The sequence below is a fragment of the Rhinoraja longicauda genome, chromosome 43 (genome assembly GCF_053455715.1).
Source record: "Rhinoraja longicauda isolate Sanriku21f chromosome 43, sRhiLon1.1, whole genome shotgun sequence".
Taxonomy (NCBI): Eukaryota; Metazoa; Chordata; class Chondrichthyes; order Rajiformes; family Arhynchobatidae; genus Rhinoraja; species Rhinoraja longicauda.
Window position 1 is genome coordinate 3377170 of NC_135995.1, and position 22698 is coordinate 3399867.

At 46.1% G+C, this 22698-nt stretch overlaps 1 protein-coding gene across 1 annotated transcript; it reads right to left on the reverse strand.

The window, feature by feature from the left end:
• Positions 1-9420: 9420 nt before the first annotated feature.
• On the reverse strand, positions 9421-10242 carry LOC144612150 (uncharacterized). The gene has a single exon (XM_078431711.1). It carries the CDS (start codon positions 10240-10242, stop codon positions 9421-9423), a length of 822 nt encoding a protein of 273 aa, XP_078287837.1.
• Positions 10243-22698: the final 12456 nt, after the last annotated feature.

The window sequence follows — 22698 nt, forward strand, 5'->3', positions numbered from 1 at the left end:
CTGCGAGTTCACTGTGTTCTGTGTGCAAGTTCGTTTGACTGTGATTTTTTTAAATGCTCTAAAGCTTCCACTGCCAGTCAAATCCTGCATTTTTAAATGAATCAGTTTCCAGTTCAGCAAAACCGTAGAAAAGTTTGCTTTAAGAAGAATTGGATGTTTTGACACACTAGAGGAAATAACATGTGTACAAATTCTCAATAGTTGGGGGTTTTGATTTACAGAAAATATATATATTTTATTGCTTATGCATTGTCAAACTACCGTTATGAAGAACATATCAAACAAAATAGATTTACTAGGTCTTGGAAAAAATAGACACTAATTGCTGGAGTAAGTGAGTCAGCAAATCTGGGAACATTGGGAGGTGACGTTTCTGGTTGGGACCCTTCTTCAGACTGATTGTAGCGCGTGGTGGAAGCTGGAAAAGAGCTGACATCGGTACTAAGATGATCCCTCACCCCCGACAGCACGCCTGGCTCGCCTGCTGCAGAACCGGTTGAGGGAAACCGCGGAGCCCGGCCCCTGCTTGGCCCCAACCACGGCGGTGGGCGTGAACGATGAACAAAGGGTCATGAAGAAAGAACCAGTGGTGTGGAAGAACTTAATTTAAAGGGAAATTAAAGGAAAATGAAAAGCAACAGACTTCGCAGGTTTGCTTCAAGAGACTTTATTGCATAATATCATGGAGAGATGGTGGCAGTAAACTGCTCACCAGTTCTCTGACTTCACAGCAGAATTAGCCGACAGTTATACTGAGCAGTAAGCAACTTTTGTTTTTTGTTAGATACAACTTTACGAAAATATACTATCTACTACATGGGTACCAATTATTTCATTCATCATAACATACTTTATGTTTATGTTAATCTTATTCAACAACAGATGGTTAATACAAGTCAAACACAATAAAAGGGCATCTTGGCATTATTCTTTAGGCGGACCGCGCCACCCTCCCCTATCCGAGCCAATCATAAGCCCCCTATTCACAGTAACATTTCTATGCTACTAGCGGTGGGGGGCGCGGGTAATCTACTGTAACACACTGCTGAGAGAAACAAGCTTTCTTATCTCCGTCTACTATTTCATATTTACATTTACCATCCACCATTCAACATATTCTTAGACACGTCTAATTTTACTTTGCCGAAACCCACGAACCTCTTCTGCACCTGGTCAACGAGAGTTGCCAATTGTCACATCCAAGCACCCTTTCGGTTCTTTGTTCAATTCCAATCAAAATTAAGTAAGAAAGGATATTAATATTTTCTTCCACAGTTCCTTCCTTGTTGATCTTTATGATCAACACATATTATTATAAGAAAGGATTTTAATATTTTCTCTTATTAAACAGTTGCAAAAATGGAGGCATACGTGTCCGAATATAATTTTGGTTGGAACCCGTCCTTGAGCTTGCAAAGGGATTCCTTCTTCTGCAGGCGAAGGGATATGAGCACAAACCCAACATTCTAATCAGATAAGGAAGCCTGTTTTCTTTCAGCTGCGAGTTCACTGTGTTCTGTGTGAAAGTTGTTAGTTGAATTTCATACTCCAACTTCTACCTTCATCATGTTTCTCATAACTAGATGCCTCTCTTCGCTCTCATGTCCTCTACGACCCCATATAATGTTACTATATTCATAAGTATTTAATACTCTAAAGACAGTTAATAAAGAATATGTCTACATTTCGACATTTTTTTTTATCACCACAAAATTTTACGGTTCTTGCGTTTCCTTCTCCTGGAGGGTTCTGTCTGAATGATGCAGTTTACATCTGGTGGCATGTATCCAATCAGGTTTTTCTTTTACTTTTACTGCTGTTCGTGTTGTTAGCAGCACCACATATTGTCCTTTCCATCTAGGAGAGAAAGAATCTTTGTTTATTGCTCGTACATAAATCTGATCTCCGGATTTAAACGGGTGCTTTTCTCATAGATTTTACCAATCGTTTCACACATGGCTTGAGCATATCTTATCGAAATTAATGCTACCTGCTCAGGAGTCATCGGTGGTCGTATTTCTGTTGTCATAGGTCGCCCCATCAAAATCTCGTGAGGTGTTAGGCCCGTGTTTCCATTTTTCTGATTTCCCAGGACACACATCACAATGGGCCATGGCGTCTGGCCACAACAATCTATTTTAGACAATAGACATTAGGTGCAGGAGGAGGCCATTCGGCCCGTCGAGCCAGCACCGCCATTCAATGTGATCATGGCTGATCATTCTCAATCAGTACCCCTTTCCTGCCTTCTCCCCATACCCCCCCGACTCCGCTATCCTTAAGAGCTCTATCCAGCTCTCTCTTGAATGCATTCAGAGAATTGGCCTCCACTGCCTTCTGAGGCAGAGAATTCCACAGATTTACAACATTCTGACTGAAAAAGTTTTTCCTCATCTCCGTTCTAAATGGCCTACCCCTTATTCTTAAACTGTGGCCCCTGGTTCTGAACTCCCCCAACATTGGGAATGTGTTTCCTTCCTCTAAAGTGTCCAACCCCTTAATAATCTTATATGTTTCGATAAGATACCCTCTCATCCTTCTAAATTCCAGTATGCAAGCCCAGTCGCTCCAGTCTTTCAACATATGACAGTTCCGCTATTCCGGGAATTAACCTAGTAAACCTACGCTGCACCCCCTCAATACAAGAATATCCTTCCTCAATTTTTGCTGGCATATTTTGCTAAAGTAACTTTTATCTCTCAATTTACTCTTTCTACCATCCATGAGGACTGTGGTTGATATGGTATGTGCGATTGCTATTGGAACCCAAGAGCCTTCGACAAGTTCTGAACTGATTTACTTGCGAAATGAGTTCCTCTGTCACTGTTCATACTCATGGGTATCCCGGATCTTGGTATTATTTCTTTCATTAAAATATTAACTACAGATTTGCATCATCCCTCCATGTGGGGGGTGCTTCCATCCATCTGGAGAACATATCAACTATGACCAGAATGCACTTAAAACCCTTTGCTGCGGGCGTATGTACAAAATCAATTTGTAAATTCTCAAAAGGCATTTCAGGTTGTGGTATGTGTTCAAATTTTGCAGGCGTCTTCCCTCTATTATTTTGTTGACGCACCAGGCATGTTCTTGCAACTTTATCAATTATGACTGTTATCCAATGTACATACCATTGTTGGGACAATGCATATGCCACCACCCCCCCCCCCCCCCCCCTTTTCCCATGTGAGCCTGTCCATGGGCTAGGCGAGACAGGGGCAAAAATATGCTCCTGGGGCAAACTACACGACCATCAGGGTGGACCCAGACAATGGGGTCTTGATAACACCCTGGTTTGCTCCAGGAATTCTTATCCTGGAATGATGCTAGGCTCTGGGCATCCTGTAACTGGGTTACATCAATGCTAACCGGGAGCATCCTTTGTGCTGCAGACTTAATTTTAGCCGCTTATAATTGCGGGGTTTGCCTGAGGGCAATCTGGCTACATAATCAGCTGATCTGTTTCCCTTTGATGCATCATCATCCGATGATGTATGAGCCTCGCATTTAATAAATGTAATCTGCCGTGGCAATTGAATAGAATCCCATAAATTTAAGACCTGTTTATCATGCTTAATAGTCTTTCTTGTTAATGTAATGAATCCTATATTTTTCCATAACTGCCCAAAGTTACGTACAACCCCAAATGCATAGTGAGAATCGGTGTACATATTAGCACTTTTATCTTTTGCCAATATGCAGGCACGAGTCAGGGCATACAGCTCAGTTACCTGAGCAGACGTTCCGAGTGGTAAAGCATATGCCTCCAGCACTTGGTGTGGTGTGACCACCGCATATCCTGCTAATAATCTGTCATCGCTAGGTCGGTGTGAAGAGCCATCAGTAAATAGGACCAGGTCAGGATTATCAATCGGATGACTCTGTAAGTCCAGCCGGAGAGTGGCAGTGGCTTCTGCAACCAATAGACAATCATGGTCACATTCTTCTTCTGCCAGTGGTACAAAGGTAGCTGGATTTATAGCAGTTGATTGCTGATAAGTATAGTTGGGGTGTGATAAACGGATAACTTCATATCCTGTTCTTCTAGCGGCTGTGAAATGCTGTTTGCGTGCAGAGTTCAATAATAACATCATGGCATGAGGAACAATCACTACACACGGGTGATCAAGAACGATGGGGATTGTGTTTTCTATCATAGCCGTTGCCACTACAGCTCTCGAGCAGGCTGGCATGGCATTTACTGCAGCTTGTAAAGCCACGGAATAATAGGCTACCCGTCTTTTTCCCCCCAAATGTTCTTGAATCAGGACCCCAGTCGCAAACCCCTTTGATTCATTTACATAAAGTTGAAAGGACTTTTGCAATCCAAGGGTCAGAGCAGTAACCATATCGTTCATTAGATTTCTAGATGAATGGTCACTTTCTGCAGTCCATACTACTCCGGAGGGCCCAGTGAGCAAGGTGGCTGAACGTAATGCTGTATCTAGTTCCCTGTAGTCATGGATCCATTGTCCGCAGTAACCCACCATGCCAAAGAAGGGAGAATGTCCTTCTTTGTCTTCAGGACCGGGACGTTCTCTATTGCCTTTATTCTATCTTTTTCAAATCTCCTTCTGCCTTCCTGCAGCTGAAATCCCAGATATTGTCCTCTAGGCTGACAGAACTGTAATTTTTCCAGGGATAATTTATGCCCTCTTTCTGCTAAATGTTGCAGCAATTTAATTGAGTCTTCTTTACAATCAGGACCTGTCACGGAGGCTACCAAAAGGTAATTGACTTACTGGATCAAAGTAGACCTTGCTGCTAATTGACATTCCTCAAGATTATAAAGCTGCACATACGGCCAGGCTTTCAGTATACCCCTGGGGTAGCCTAGTCCAGGTGTATTGTTGATCTTTGTAGGTAAAAGCAAACAGGAACTGGTTGTCTTTATGCAGGGTATGGAGAAAAAGACTGAACATAGGCCAATTACTGTAAAGGTGACGGCTTCCGCCGGTATAGATGACAGAATAATATTGGTGTCAGGTACTAAAGGAGCAATATGGATCACCATTCTGTTAGTAGTTCTCAGGCCTTGGTTGGCAGAATGGAAGTATTACACGGACTTTGCGTTTTCACTAATACTTCTTGTTGTAATAAAGAAATGATGACTATAACTGTCCCTTCTTAAGTCAACTGTCCCTTCTTAAGTCTCCGGGGACAGTCGATACTGTTTTAAACATGGCAAAGCAGCACCCTTTTTAAAGCTGTATGAACATTGATTTCTCTAACTTTAGATAGCTCCTCTGTCCTTCTCTTTCACCTCCCCTTCCCAACTCTCCCGCTCTCTTCCTGCCTCCAACTACATCCTTTCTTTTCCCCGCCCCTCCCCTGACATGAGTCTGAAGAAGGGTCTCAACCCGAAATGTCACCTGTTCCTGCTCTCCTGAGATGCTGCCTGACCCGCTGAGTTACTCCAGCATTTTGTGGTACCCTTTTTTAAAGTCAATTTATGTTCAGGGGCTGAACACACTTGCCCCACATGATTCTTATGCTTTGCCCGTAGTTCAGAGGGTACTTGGACCAGAGCCATTGGGAATCTTGACGGATCCTCAGTAGGCCGTTTTTGCTTTTCAAAAATAGTGTCCCATTCCTTTCTGACCCATGAGATCGTTCCTTCTGTTTCATTAAAGAAGTCAATCTGGACCTCTCCTTTTGCCATTGGTAACTTTAAAACATGAATTAACTGTTTGTCCTTCAGCCTTTTTATCATTTCTCCTATTTCCTTCGCTGTTGCTGGAGGTCAGGTGTGACTCAGAAGTGTCTCCCATCTCCAATCGATCCCTTTAGTTTTGAGAGAGGTGGACCATTATTACTAAACCCGGGACCCCAAAAAACAAATAAGTGGTGACCGCTAATTGTTCGATTGAATTCAACCAGGGGGAGACTATTTCCTGGTACCAGTGATTAGGGAGGCGCGTGTATAATGCAGTGCAATGTGATCGCTTATGTTCTTAGATGGTTTCGACAAGATACTGTAAATACTGGCCTTTTAAATCCTGCACTCTTTGCAGAGCACAATGGATTTGATTAACCAATTGACTGTACGGATTGCTACTCAATTGGCAACAATATCGGATGGGCATCTTTTACCCTTGTTCTTCCTCCTTAATTAAATTTAGCAATTGATGTGTGTGCATTTGAGGGGGTTCCATAAACATGCCGACTGCAGTACAGTGTAAAATCGCTCCCAGTTTGCAGAACCTATCTTCCCAGTAACGGGAGTGGCGCTGTTCTAGAGATTATTAAAGTGTCAGTAAGTGGCTTGCCATTTATCTGCACACGAGTGGGTTCTGAGAAAGGTTCTATCATGGGGACACCGGCAACCCCAATAGTATTAATATTTTAATTGCTGACAGGGAAGTCAACGGAGGGGGGCACAGAGGACATTGTGTCTCCGGTATCGAACAAAAGGTCTAAATGGCAGTCACCTATCTTGCCTGCAGCTATGGGTTCTTATTCTGATTTAGACAATCTGATCACAGCCGCCTGTACCGCCTTACCTCTGCGGCATCCCTGTGGTGATGGATTAGGATTACCGGATAGGAAGGGGTTACTGAATGAGAAGGGGGCAGGGCCTGGATCCCTTCCCTGTTGCTGTGGGGAACATCTGCAATCTCGAGCCCAATGCCCCATCTTACCACATCTCCAGCATTTGCCTCGTGTTGTATCATTTATTTGCCATTGTCCCCTTCCTCGGCCCCTCCCTCTACAACTTCCTCCTCTTCCACAGCCCCCTCTCCCCGTGTAATACTGGCCCGATGTTTTGGTTTCGGCTCTCTCGCTTGGGCAAACAGCCATTCCCTCTCCATGTTCACAAGCGCTGTTATCACATTATCCCATGGTTTATTTTCCCATTCTCCATTAACCAATTAAGAAATGCATTGGGCTTTCTTAAGGGATCTGGAGCTTCGGCAACCATGGATCTAACTTCAGCTGGGGTCCAGGGTTTCAACACGGGGACTTCTCCTATCATAGTACGGGGGGGGGAGGGGGGGGACTACATCAGTGACTCGGACTCAGACTCTTCCTCAACATTCATCATCTGGAGCTTTGTTTGCTCATCCTTCATGATATCTTTTTGATATCTCCAAGATCGTGTATCAGGTCCCTCTCAGAGGTATCTGCTTCTACTATCTGCTTCTGCCAGACTTGTCGGAGGAGCTATGGCTCCTTTTACGGTGGACTGATCCACCCGAGACGCCAAAGGTAGAAACAGAGCCTCAGCACCTGACCGGGCAGCGGCCTGTTCTCCTTCTATATACGCCGGGTTATACGGAGGTTGTCGCGGGCGAAATGCAGCCGCCATCATCAACAGATTACCAAAATCATCCTCTACTGGGGGTGCCTTCTCCACAGGGAGTCGGGGATATATTGCTGCCATTTCCTTTGGTATTATAGGCACAGGTCCCTCATTCCCCTCTTTCTGCTTAACACCTTTTCCCTCCTTCGGGGGCTGGTGTCTTTTCTCGATCCTCGCCCATTTCCTTTTATTTCCATCAATTTTAAAGGTATACACAGCACTCCAACTATAACTAATAACACTACCACTGCAAATATTAATTGTGCTCCCATCTCCCCAAACCATTTCTTTTTTAGGAATGAGTCAGACAGAGACAGCTTATAACTTCCCCCATCCGGCCAATATCCATTTGATCGATCAGCTAGATTACCACAAAAAATTACCGGACATTGGTCATCTCCGTTGTTTTTTATTACCAGATCTGCTGGCGATCCCGGTGGAACAATGGGATCTCCTACCTTTTCCCGGTGTCTTATGGTCTTTTTTTAAACACCTTGGCAATGTTTTCTCTTATCTGCATCTTTGCCTCCTGGACCACCTGTTTCTTTTCCTCAAGCCTCCCTCTATCAGTAGGATCAGATTTCTCCGATCGACAACTGTTTCCTCCCATATTCTTTACACAAGTCTATAAAACAAAAGTTAGGTTTCCGTGGACAATACCTTATAATATTCTACTCACAGTTTGCGCGCACCGGGTTTACTCAGTCCGCAAACTTCCAAGTCACTTTTCAATTTTTATAGCGCGCTTTACGGCACCTGCTTCAATTTATGTTCTACGCCCAGCGTGAGTAAATTAATCTTCTCCGCTTTGTTCCGCCTCACCCCACAGGCCTCTTGGCTCAGCGTGAGTCACCGGCCAGACAAGCCAGGTTGCCCGGGGACTCGCCCTCCTCTCTGGGAAGCCCCCCGTCCCCCTTTCGGTTAGGAGTATTTTATCATTCCCTTTAATTTCCCACTTGTATTCGTTCGAATCCCTTTACATTTGGGATCATGCCGACGACGTCAAATTCTGTGGACGAAATTAGTTTTGAGGGAATTAAAGGAAAATGAAAATCGGAGACTTTGCATGTTTGCTTCGAGACTTTATTGTACGATAATCTAAATCTAAAATCTAAATCTAAAAAATCTAATATCATGGAGAGATGGCGGCAGTAAACTGCCCACCAGTTCTCTGACTTCCCAGCAGAATTAGCCGACAGTTATACTGTGCAGTAAACAACTTTTGTTTTTGTTAGATACAACTTTCCGATAATATGCTATCTAATACATGGGAACCAATTATTTCATTAGTCATAACATTAATTTTGTTCATGTCAACTTTATTCAACAACAGACGGATAATACAAGTCAAACACACTACAAGGGCATCTTGACATTATTCTATCTCACATTTTAGGCGGAACGCGTCACCATCCCCTCGGGGTGGGGGTGGGGGGGTTGCTCAATGCATTCGGGGCATTGTCGCCAGTCACGGAGCCAGTTTGTTCACCGGTATCGAAGTGGGTAAACTTGAAACGATCATTTCACAAATCACAGATTCTCCACACAGATCAATCTCAACGTCGCCGAACGTTGCGGAATGAGGAATCGTTGTTTCCTACATCTGAGGGAGAGCCGATCACCACTGATTCCTCCCCTGAGAGAAGGGTGACCTCAGCAGCGATGAGGTTGTGTCAGCCGTGTCCTTACCAATTCTCATTATTAGCATCCATATATATTCTAATTATTCTCATATATATAGACGCTCCATATCCCCTTTGAGAACCCGGTCCCCAGCACCATTCCACCCACCCATCGACAAGGAGACATTTATCAGAAGTGATTAGAATAGTTTATTCCCGGTCACTATGAACAACCTGTTTCCTGTGTGATTTGCGCACAAGGTGATGTGACTGCGCGCTGTTATCCCGTGACTTACAATATCCAGTATTGCTACACTTTGACAACATTGAGATGATATTGTGTAGAAAGGAGTTGCAGATGCTGATTTATTGGTTGTAAATGGCAGCTACTGAATTACATAATTCGCACACCCGGTTACCTCCTGAAAACGTCGGTTTAAGATGCGCACATCTGTTCAATGTTCTGCTATATTTATAACTTGATTGGGAATACTAATGTTTCATTGATATGATTAATTTCACAATGAAATTCACGGGGTATTTAACCACGTTCTTCAGCTCCTCTCGGAACTTTCTCTGGGTCAGGACATAAATACACGTGTTGGTGCAGGTACTCAGAAGCTGGAACATAAACGAAATTTTCAGAAGATCACTGTCTGCGAAGTACTCAGCGCCCAAAGCGCGCTCAGACACAACATAAACAACCACTGTGGTCCACAACGCGATGGAACTCCCTGATATGCTGAAGAGTAAAACGATGGACTTCCTCCGGTTCTCCATCTCCGGGTCTTTGCCATTCTCTCCACTGTTGCGGCCCCGGAGCAATCTGCGGACTCTACCAGAGACTAAAATGTATCTGGCGGTCAGTGAATTGACCAACAAAAGCAAAACGAACGGGAGACAAGGAGTTACCGCAATGCACAAGAACTCAAACGCAGTCCATGAAGGTGAGGTTAAGAAAGACTGTTTCAAGGCGCACCCTCTGGGTTTATTGTCGCTGATATATGCTGATTCGAATGTAAAATACCACGGTACGTTTATTAAACAGCTCAAAGCGATTACGGTTCGGATAACAACACTCGCCGTTCGCTCGGTGCAATATTTTGTTTTCAGCTTCTGACAACAAATGGCCACAAACCGATCAAACGTGAAACCCACGGTGAACCAGACAGAGATTGTTGTGGCTGCGAAGGCCAGGGCCCAGTTGATGGAGCACACGGGGGTGATGGTGAAGAACGACAGCGGGAAATACATCTCAACAATGGTCCTTATTATGACATCAATGATGAGGACCATGAGGTCGGCTGCTGCCATTGCCACCAGGTAGCGAGTGATGCATTTGGAGAGACCGCACTTTCCACGGGACAGGATTACAATCGCCACCAAGTTAACTGCGAAAGAACGAACGATGGATGTTATCTGGCGTTCACGGACAATACTCTGAGCTGATAGGATTTCCGAGTGACATTTACTACTGAGTTGCCAGAATAAATTAAATTACAAGACATATCAGCAGGTAGATAATGAAAAGATACGTGGCCCGCACAGCTCTCGGGATGCGGGTTGGATCCTCTCCTCTGACTCGGGATTTCCGTCGGTTCCCGCGCGAACGAATGCTTTCCCTCGTCGCACTAGTTACCTAATCCAATCGAGTGATCATTCCGTATCTTAGCTGCGTGCTCTAATTGACTTCGCAATGCAGATGACAAAGTGTGCCAGTGGCGGTGCGCGGATCAGTGTGGGAAAATAATCTGCAGGCTCAAAGTAAATCAGAAGATAGCCGAGAGGCTGACAGTATTCCTCTTTGGGAATGGCAAATCTAGATAGACCGTTTGTCCTCCTTACCGAAAGATAAATTGGAGCACAATGCACAGATAGAGGTAGGGTCCTTCCGCGTGTAAACAGGCTCTTCGGCCCAGCTTGCCCATGCCTCATCTACTCTTGTTCCACCTGCGCATGTTTGGCCACCACCGATATCAGAATGACCCGCCTGCAGATCCGTGCACACATTCCACATAAAAGAAAGGCATCACTTCAAGGTCAATACCCAACATTGTGATTGGGCAGGGTCAACCGGCAGTGGGGACTGGGCAGGGTGAAGGTACAGTGGGGACTGGGCAGGGTGAGGTTACAACGAGGACTGGGCAGGGTGAGTTTATAGTGGGGAATGGGCAGGGTGAAGTTACAGTGTGGAATGGGCAGGATGTGGTGAAAGTGGGGAATTGGCTGGGTGACTGGCCAGTGGGGATGGGGCAGGGTGAAGGGGCAGTGGGGACTGGGCAGGGTGAAGGGGCAGTGGTCACTGGGCAGGATGATGGTGTAGTGGTCACTGGGCAGGGTGATGGTGTAGTGGTCACTGGGCAAGGTGATGGTGTAGTGGTCACTGGGCAGGGTGATGGTGTAGTGGTCACTGGGCAGGGTGATGGTGTAGTGGTCACTGGGCATTGTCAGCGGGCAGTGGGAACTGGGCACAATTACGGTGCGGTGGGGACTGGGCAGGTTGAAAGCGCAGTGGAGACTCGGCAGCGTCAAGGTGCAGTCGCGTTTGGGCAGTGGGTACCGGGCAGGGTGAAGGGGCAGTGGGTACCGGGCAGGGTGAAGGGGCAGTGGGGACGGGGCAGGGTGAGGTTAATGTGGGGAATGGGCAAGGTGAAAGTATCGTTGTGATTGGGCAGGGTCAAGTGCCAGTGGGGACTGCTCAGGGTGACGGTGCAGTTGGGACTGGGCCGGGGCAAGCCGCGGGCGGGATGAAGGTGCAGGGGGAAGGTGCAGTGCGGACTGTTTAAAGTAGGGTGTACAGCGGAGGGACAGACTGCACGTCAGGATAGATAACAGTGGGGAGTGAGCAACCCCGCGTGGCTTATCGTGCGGATTTCCATTGTAATGTTTTATGTCATGCTGATCAGGGAATTTGCGGGTTGACTATGGGTGATCTGACCTGGAAACAAATGCTACAGTCAGAAGTGTTCTGTCGAATTACAGCAGATGTCCCGAAACTGCAAACCACGCTGATTGTTCCATGTACAACATATTCAGTGTATGCCCGCGCTGCAGTCCACACCCCGACCCACGCTCTCCACTCTGTCTCCACCATTCTCGCATACTCCACCTCCCTACTCCCATTTTCCTACAATACACTTTGTAGCGCTTCCATCCACCACATTCTCCAGTTCCTTCCCCAGAGGGAGAGCTTCCCACAGCTCGGAAGCAAGCCATTACACCCACCACAGCCAAACCGACATGGATGTACCCACAGAACCCGTAGTCTCCATGCCTTGGGGTTTCAAATGTTCCTCTTGATGTCTTTGGTGTCCCTGCCTCCGTCAAACTCTTTAGTAGCGCGTCCTAGATTCCGAGTCTGAATGAGAAGAGACCTCATCAGATTTGTCAAACATTTTATCTAAACCAATGCCCTCTGGATATAGCTCTGTCTTGTTTGGGACATGTTCATAGCACGTATCCTGTCCATGCCCCTTAATTTGTCCAATTGTTGGATCTTCACTGTGTCTTTTTCGTGAAAATACAATAAACTCAGTCTATCGACTCTCCCGTCATTACCAAACTTTGCCATCTCAGAAAACATGCTCATGGATCTCCTCGCCACCTTCGACCTAGCAGTTAAGTTCTTCCTACAGTGTGGTGACCAGAGGTGCCCACAGAAGTGCAGATGTGGGCTAGCGAACATCGTACCCCAACCACTCTGCTCTTGGTTTGTTTGTGCGGCAGGAAAAATAAAATGTCACATACACATTCAATGACAACTGACCTACAGTACCTGTAATGCCACCTCCGAAGATCTTTGGACTTGTACACCATCGGGTTCGAAAGATAATCCTTGCTTGGAGCCTACCCTCAGCCCCAGGCTTACTCCGGCTTCACCAGAGTTATTAGTGAATGCAAAGACTCAGGAAGCTGTTGGTAGGGGAAAAGGGGAATGTTTAAGGCGATGTGTTCCCAATGTTGGACGAGTCCAGAACCAGGGTCCACATTCTTAGAATAAAGGGGATGCCATTTAAAGCTGAGGTGAGAAGGATTTTTTTCACCCAGAGAGTTGTGAATTTGTGGAATTCTCTGCCACTGAAGGCAGTGGAGGCCAAATCACTGGATGGATTTAAGAGAGAGTTAGATAGAGCTCTCGGGGCTAGTGGAATCAAGGGATATGGGGAGAAGGCAGGCACGGGTTATTGATTGTGGACGATCACCCATGATCACAATGAACGGCTGGCTCGAAGGGCCGAATGGCCTCCTCCTGCATCTATTTTCTATGTTTCTATGTTTCTGTGTGTACCAAGTGCAGAAGATTGGGAAATCCCATGGAGACGGCCATGGTATGGTATGCATATCTGTAGCGGGATTTCTCTGATCAACCAGTTCCAACTACAGTATTAGTGCATTCGTAGAAAACTTCCTACATGTATGCGGACCATTTGGCTCATTGTTTCTGTGCCGAATATTCGGGCTTTGCAACGTGGGTGTATAATCTTTTAGATCAGTGCTTGCAAATACACATTCGAGGTTTTACATGTAAGTTAAGTCTTTCATCTTCCAGACTTTCTGCGGACAGTTCTGGACCGTTCGCGATGTCTGATTCAATTTATTATCACCATCCATCTCCTCGCATCGTACTGGAAATGTCTGCTCTCTGCCAAATAAACGGCTCCCCATTCAAGTTGTTCCGCTCTATCCAACCATTCCTAATTGCCCGAACTCATCTCAACAGCGCCAAGTACCATAGGTGCAGTGTGCTGACAAAATCTACATGCAATCTTCAAACTAGAACCTGACTGGTGATTTACGCCAGTCAAACAGAATATCGCAGCTCTGGGAAAAGATACGATTTTTTTTTAAATGCCTGATTGGCCTGCCTTGTTAACCCTGGTTTCCTTTGGATACACAAGCTGGTTGGCAGAATAATTTACCTGGATGCGGCATGGAGCTAGAAGCTTATAAAATACATGTCCTTCGGCTCACAGAATCAGGTGTCAAAAGTCGACCAATCATTTCCACGAATCATGCTGTTTTAATTCAACGACATTAACAACAATTTACCTCAAATTCTACTATTCTTCTGCTGGCATACAGGTAACTTACAGCAGCGAATTACCTAACAAACTGCACATGTTGGGTCGAGGAAGGAAACCGGAGCAAATGGAGGAAACAAATAATAATAATAATAATAATATTCATTTATTGTCATTGCAACGAGTACAACGAAATTAAAAAATAGCCAATCCTGACGGTGCGTACAAACATATATGCAATAAATGCAAAAACAAATAAATACATAAATACAATTAAATACAATTATATTAAGTACAAGATTTTTTAACGGTGTTGCCTAGTGCAAAGGTAGTGTTCAGTTCTCGTATGGCCCTGGGGTAAAAACTGTTCTTAAGTCTGTTTGTTCGGGATTTGATCGACCTGAAACGTCGACCAGAGGGCAGATGAACAAACAGACGGTGGCCGGGGTGGGATGGATCTTTTATTATTTTGCCTGCTCTACTGAGGCAGCGTAGGCTGAACAGGTGCTCCAGGGAGGGCAGTGAGCAGCCGATGATCTTCTGGGCCGTCGTGATGACCCTCTGAAGGGCCTTCCTGTCCTTTTCTGAGCAGCTGGCATACCATGTGGTTATACAGTATGCCAGCACACTCTCGATGGAGCAGCGATAGAAGGACAACATGAGCTTCTCCTGCAGGTTGGTTTTCCTGAGGATCCTCAGGAAGTGGAGTCTCTGCTGTGCCTTCTTTACTGTGGTGATGGTGTTGGTAGACCAGGTAAGATCCTCTGCGATGTGCGTACCCAGGAACCTGAAAGCTGGTACCCTTTCCACACAGACCCCATTGATGTAGAGTGGGTCGTAATCTCCACTGGTTTTTCTAAAGTCAATTATAAGTTCCTTTGTTTTGGAGGAGTTCAGGACCAGATTGTTCACTGAACACCATGCTGCCAGCCTTTGGATTTCATCCCTATAGGCTGTCTCATCTCCTTCTGAGATGAGTCCAACCACAGTCGTGTCATCCGCGAACTTGATGATGGTGTTGGTGGGATGGGTGGGGGCGCAGTCGTGAGTGTAGAGGGAGTAAAGGATGGGGCTCAACACACAGCCCTGTGGTGAGCCGGTGCTCAGTGTAATGGTGGAGGAGAGGTGAGGGCCTATTTTGACGGTCTGGGGGCGGTTGGTCAGGAAGTCCTTGATCCATTGGCAGATGGTTTGGGAAAAACCAAGGTCGGAAAGTTTGGTGACCAGTCTGCTCGGGATGACCGTGTTAAAGGCAGAGCTGAAGTCGAGGAAGAGCATCCTCACATAGCTCCCCTGGTGTTCAAGGTGGGTCAGTGCAGTGTGAAGAGCAGTGTCGATGGCATCCCCTGTAGACCTATTTGCTCTGTAGGCAAACTGGTGTGGGTCGAAGGTGGGTGGGAGGCTGGCTTTGATGTGCTGCAGGACCAGTCTCTCGAAGCACTTTGTGATGACCGGTGTGAGTGCTACCGGACGGTAGTCGTTAAGGCCGCTGATGACAGACTTTTTCGGCAGTGGGATGATTATGGCGGACTTCAGGCAGGGAGGGATGGTGGATTTTAAAAGGGACAGGTTGAAGATTTTTGTGAAGACCTCAGATAATTGGTCTGCACATTCCCTCAGCACTCTGCCCGTCACACCATGCGTTCACGAATAGAATGCGGCGACATCAGAAAAAGCAGTGCAAGATCGGAGCTCGTTCGCTTGATCTGTGAGGCCACAGAGCTACCAGCTACATTACTGTACCGACTGTGGAAAAAGAAATTCAGAACCAGACACAGAAGTCAGTCATGACTTGTTAGAAACAAGTCGGGACTGCACACGCCTGTAGAAGGACCAAAATCAACCCATCTCAGACGAGCTGCAACACCGCACATTCTCAGTAAAACGAAGGTTAAATTACGAAATTGTAACATGCCAGTAAGTAAGTTGAGAAATCTGAGACGTGCAGAACAATTAGCAACAATTCTCAGCTCCCAATAAGTGACCGCGGGGACCTGTTACAACGCAACATCCCATCAAATTGCCTTTCCTGCAGCTCACTGCAGTCGTCAACCTCAGCCCCAGTGTCCTGCAGCTCAAAGACTATTTTCAAATTGGCCACATAGTGCTTTTTGTCACTGACAATGATCAGAGTCAGACATCCTCACCACACACCACTTTGGCAGCAACGTCACCACTCAGAGCGGCAACGGTTCACAACCTCTCCGCAGTCAGTTGATGCGACCGTTCTGGAACAGCGGGGTTCCCCTCACAGAGCAACAAGTAACGAGGAACAGAAACAGACCCGAGGCCGGGCTGTCATCCGTGCCCCCCGCCGCAATATACAGATCTGATCTCAGGTTGGGACAAAACAGAGATAAGAATTGAGATGTACTCAGTCCACCCAATAATACGGCGCTATCTCTCTTGACCACTACCTGAGCTGTCATTAACCCAGAAACGACCGAACTCAAGCAACGTCGCCAGGGAGAAGCTAAAGCGGCCCCGTTCCAGAAAGCGGAGCATCACAACCACGGGCCAGCGGGAAAGTCAAGAATAAATTGTGAATGTTGCAAATCTGAGATAAATCAGAAAATATTGCCAACAACTGGAAATGCTGGAATATCCTGGGCAGGTCCCACTCGACCAGACTGTATAAATTCACCCGAATTCACACCGTCACCAACAGTAAAACCGCACACGAAATGCATAACGCCAAGGTTAGGAACACGTTACACAGATAATGTCGTTCAATTATCCATTCAGCAAAAACCTATCCCTGCTCCAGACATTTGCTACACACCAGCCGTTGTTCTTTCCAACATCACTGCCGCTCAGATCAACGTGTTTGTTCCCTTCCTTGCTTCCCGAGAAAGAAACTTAGATTTGAAACATTAACTCTTTCTCTTTCCACAAATGCTCCCAGACATGCGGTTTCAAGCATTTTCGCATTCACTCCAGGCCAGCGGGGATTATTTCCAAAATATGGAAATATTCCACGCCGCTTGTGAATAAAGAAAGTGAGCGGAGTGAAACTGGAGCGTTTCTCTGGCATCAGAGCAACAACCCTGGTCTCACACCCGGGCGGAAACATCAACGGCTGATTTTTATTCCCGGAAAAAGCAAGAATGTAATTGGCAGCCGGACAGTTACACTCAGTGCTGTAACAACTGGCAGCTCCTGGATTATCTGAACACTTATCCTGAACACTTATACTGGATTATTTCAAGATGCATTTCACAAAAGCTTGGTATCAGCAGTCTGTTAATCTAATTAGTCCACACACCAGAATATACTGTGCATTCACAACGATACTGCTGACGGGACAGTGGCGGCAGGTTCATAGATCCACTGCTAGACGTTTTGGAGTCAACATAACACAGGACCATCTTGCCTGAGACTACCGCTTGAATGAAGATACCTGGTTATTTTAACATCAACGTCACCGTTCGCTAAATACCATACACAGAATCGTCCAACAGTGAGACAAGCGGTCAATACGGAGCGCAGCCATCGCGGATGTCAGATAAAAGAGTGATAAACACGGTAAGTACCTGTGAGTAACCACTCACCGGGAACACCAACCGCGGCCAGAATCGGATAGTAAATCGACATTATTTGATCAAGTATTGAGATATCCATGTTCTCGGTGAGTGACGACTCCTCTGTGATACAACACGCCAGGACTGTTGCCGAAAGAGTGATGGCATCCCCTGTTATAGCAGAGAGAAATCTCCAGCGGCACCAGTCTCCTGGCCAACGACGTCAATGACACTCACTGAACAAACACGTCACGCCAGCTGCTCCCAGTTTAGCACTGCTTTGGGAATTACTGACTTAAAGTGACGCGTCAAACATCAGAAAGCAGTCTTTGGTTTACATGGCAGTGAACATTGGCTAAAGTGTACAGAGTCTATGCAGAAATCGGGCAGGACGAACTGACCAACCCGTTGCTTCACTGTTTGGAGCAGACTCGTTACTGTCCGGGTGCTAGTCCTGCCACACTAGGTGTTGTGGCTAAAAATGACCGACACGGAATGGACTCATTCTGGTGCAGCAACTGTCAAAATGTGATCACGAAAAGTGCGTTGCAACAATGCATGGGGTCAAATTATGAAGTGTATTGTTAAATGCCACATCACATTTTCTGACAGCTTCTGATTGCGTGGAAGTGACAGCTGCCATCCATACTGGGCCTGGCCCATATGTAACTGATAGTCAAGCCAAGTCAATTTTATTTGTCTAGCACATTTAAACACAACCCACGTTGACCAAAGTGTGTACATTAGTTCAGGTACTAAAAAAACATACAATAGCACACACACCTAACAACGCAGACATAAACAGTTAACTGCGTCCCCTCAGAGGGCCTCAAACGGTAGGGAATATATGTAGGTTTTGAGCCTGGACTTAGGTGTCAATGGAGGGGGCAATTCTGATGGGGAGTGGGATGCAGTTCCACAGTCTGGGAGCTGCAACCGCAAAAGCGCGGTCACCCCTGAGCTTAAGCCTCTTAAGCCTAGACCGCGGGATTGTCAGTAGCCCCAAGTTGGCCGACCTGAAGGACCTGGAGTTAGTGGTGGGTTAGAAGATTTTTGATATGGGGGTGGTGGGCGGGGGGGGGGCGTTTAGGGCTTTGTATGCAAATAGGAGGAGCTTGAAGTCGATTCTGTACCGTACTGGGAGCCAGTGGAGAGAGGCCAAAATCGGGGTGATGTGGTCCCTTTTACGGGTACCCGTCAGGAGTTTTGCTGACGCGTTTTGGACCAATTGCAGGCGGGACAGGGATGATTGGCTGATCCCAGTGTGTATGGAGTTGCAATAGTCCAGGCGGGAGGAAATAAATGCGTGGATGATTTTTTCTAGATCTTCAAATTGGAGGAATGGTTTGATTTTAGCTATAGTTCGAAGCTGGAAGAAATTGCCCTTTACCACAGAGTTGACTTGTTTGTCAAACTTAAAAGCGGAGTCAAATATCACGCCAAGGTTTTTGACATGAGGTTTGACTAGGATGGATAGGCTTCCAAGGCTGCCTGTTGTGGTTTTGATGGAGATGGGGGGGGGGGGGGGGTGAGGGGGAGGGGGGAGGCGGCCGAATAGGATGACCTCAGACTTGCTCTCGTTTAGCTAGGAATATACTTTATTGTCACATATACCTTGGATACCTAGGTTCAGTGAAACACGTTGTTTTGCACACAATCTAGAAGGTACACAAGTGTCGCCATGCGTTGCCGCACCAAGTTCCACCAAGGTGATTGTCCCTGCAGTGCCCTTGTGAGACTGGCCGGGAACTGACATAAATCCGAGTCGACCACTCAGACACCAGAACAGCGCCACACAGCGACACACACGGTCCTGTTACACTGTGATCCTCTCACTCATTCCCGCGGCCCAGTGCACCAGGACAAAAACTGTCACGCAGATAAGACCAGGAGATGCTACATCGGCGGCCTTGTAGATCCCTAGAAGCTACCCAGTCTCCGAGAACACCCTGCGCAGCATTCCCCACAACATGAAACGTCAACTAACATCGGGACGAGGTTTGAGTAACATTGCTGCAAGGACTCGGTCCTAAAGCAAGTTCCCAGGAACTATCACTGATTCCCGCAATATTGGCCTTAAGGCCGCCAGGACAATGAAACGACAGCGGATGAAACGAAGGGCTGGATGGGGCAAGGACACTGTCTTCCACCGTGGTGGCCTGACAGTGACTATACCAAGACACCTGGTACATTAAGTATCCTGGTGTTTGAAACAAGTGATCTATCCCGTGCACTAAAACATTCTGAACACCAATGTGGTAAGCCTATTCTTTGAAAACCTGAGCAGAAAATCTCAGGTCAGGGGCAGCCTCAGATAAGCCATAAGTGACAGTAGAATTAAGCAATTCGGCCCATCAAGTCTACTCCGCCATTCACTCATGGCTGATCAATCTCTCCCTCCTAACCCCACTCTCCTGCCTTCCCCCAAAACCTCTAACACCTAAACTATTCCAGAATCCCGCTGTCTCTGCCTTAAAAATATCCACTGACTTGGCCTCCACAGCCTTCTGTGGCAAATAATTCCACAGATTCACCATCCTTTGACTAATAAAAATGTCCTCATCTCCTTCCTAAAAGAACGTTCTTTAGTTTTGAGGCTATGACCTCGAGTCCTGGACTCTCCCACCTGTGGAAACATCCTCTCCACATCCACTCTACCCAAGCCTTTCACTATTCTCTATGTTTCCATGAGGTCCCCGTTATTCTTCTAAAATCCAACCATTACAGGCCCAGTGCCGACAAACGCTCATGATGGGTTAACCTACTCATTCCTGGGATCACTGGTAAACCTCCTTTAGACCCTCTCCAGAGCCATCACATCCTTCCTCAGATATGGTGCCCAAAATTGCTCACGTTATTTCAAAGGCCTTATCAGCGCATTCTGGAGCTTAAAAATTACATCACTGTTTTTGTATACATGCCCTCTTGAAATAAATGAGTCTGCTTTCCTTTCTACTGAGTCGACTTGCAGATTAACTTTTTGGGAATCCGGCACTAACACTACAAAGTCCCTTTGCACCTCCGATTTCTGTATTCTCTCCCGTTTAGAAAATATTATCTGTGCCTTTATTCCCACTACCAAAATGCATGACTCCACACTTTGTCACGCTATATTCCACCTGCCCAAGTCCTTCTGTAGAATCCCTGCTTTCTCTAAACAACCTGCCCCTCCACCTATTTTCGTATAATCCACAAACTTGGCTGCAAAGCCCCCAATCCCCTCGTCCAAATCATTAATATACAACGTGAAGAGTAGCGGCCCCAGCACCGACCCCTGCGGAACACCGCTGGTCACTGGAAGTCAATCAGAAAAGTCCCCTTTATTGCAATTCTTTGTCTTCTGCCATTCAGCCAACCTGCTATCCATACTGGTATGGGCCCTTTGATGCTGTGGGCTCTCATCTTCTTTTGCAGACTCACGTTCGGCATCTTATCAAAGGCTTCCTGAAAACTAAGGAAGCAACATCTTCTGACTCTACTTTGTCGGCCTTGCTATTTACTTCTTCAAATAATTCAAGCAAACGTGTGACGCAAGACCTCTCCTTCACAAAGCCTTGCTGACTTGGACCTATTTTATCGTGAACTTCGCACTACTCCGTGACCTCATCATTTATAGTGGACTCTAAAATCTTACCAACCACTTTAGTCACACTAACCAGACAAAAGTTCCCTCTATTCTGCTTTGCTCCCTTCTTGTGCAGCGGGGTAATGTTGACAATTTCCCGATCGTCTGGGACCACTCCTGGCTCCAGTGATTCTTGAAATATCACTGTCAATGCCTCCACAATCTCTAAAGCCACCTCTTTCAGAACCCTGGGGTGCATTCCATTCAGTGCAAGTGAATTATCCATCTTCAGCCCATTCAGCATATCAAGCACCTACTCCATTGTATAGCCATCCATTAACATCTATCCCCGACTCTCTTGAATTTCAGGCACTTTGTGGTGTCTTCCACTGTGAAGACTGTTGCAAAAAAAGTTATTTAACTCCTCTGCCATTACTTTATTCCCCATTATCACTTCTGCTGTATCATTCTTCAGCTGTCCAACGCCCAGTCTTGCCTCTTTCTTACTCTTTGTATAACCGAAGAAACTCCTGCAATCCTCTTTTATATTATTAGCTAGCTTCCTTTCGTATTCACCATTTCTCCCAGTATTGCCTTTTTGGTTACCTTCTGTTGTTCTTTAAAAGCTTCCCAATCCTCTGGCTTCCCACTGATCTTTGCTACATTATACGCCTTCTCTTTTAGTTTTATACTATCCTTGACTTCCCTTGAAGGCCATGGTCGCCTCTTTCACCCCCTAGAATCTTTCTTCTTCAGAATGAAAAGATCCTGCATCTTCTAGATTAATTCCATCAATTCCTTCCATTGCTGTTCCACTGTCATCCCTGCTAGGATCCCTTTCCAGTCATGTTTGGCCAGCTCCTCCCTCATGCGTCTGTAGTCCCCTTTTCTCATATGCAATACTGACACATCCGATTTCACCTCCTCCCTCTCAAATTGCAGATTAAAACTTATCATACAGCATAGTCGTCGCCACCTCTTAATGGTTCCTATACTTTGAGTTCCCTTATCAAATCTAATAACACTCAACCCAGAATTGCCTCTTCCCTGGTGGGCTCCACAACAAGCTGCTCTCAGAATCCATCTCGGAGGCACTCTACAAATTCCCTTTCTTGGGCTACCTACCTCATTTTCCCAGTCTAACTGTATATTGAAAACTCCCATGACCATCTTCACCCCAAAAAAAACCTTTTTCCATGCCAATTTTATCTGCTGATGTAATTGTACACGAAAACCTGGCTGCTGTTTGATTGATTGTAAATAAACTCCGTGAGGGTCTTTTCCCCCCTATAATTTCTGAACTCTATCCACAATGACTGTAAATCTTCTGATCCTATGTCACATCTTGCGAAGGACGGAGTATTATTCCTCACCAACAGAGCTACCTCACCCCCTCTGTCCACCTTTTTGTCTTTCCCATACGACGTACAACCCTGAATATTCAGATCCCAGCTCCGATCCTCTTGCAGCCACGTCTCTATAATTCCCACAACATCATGCCTATCAATTTATATCTCTGCTACAAGCTCATCCACTTTGTTTCTTATAATATGCACATTCAAATGCAACGCCTATAATTCGGTATTAATCTCCCTTGTTATACCGGTCCCGATTTTACACGTCCTTACTTTATTGTCCCTTCTTGAACTTGCCATCCCATTAA

Excerpts from the sequence above, each read along its gene's own strand:
- LOC144612150 (XM_078431711.1), bottom strand. The coding sequence starts at position 10,242 with ATGGCAGCAGCCGACCTCATGGTCCTCATCATTGATGTCATAATAAGG.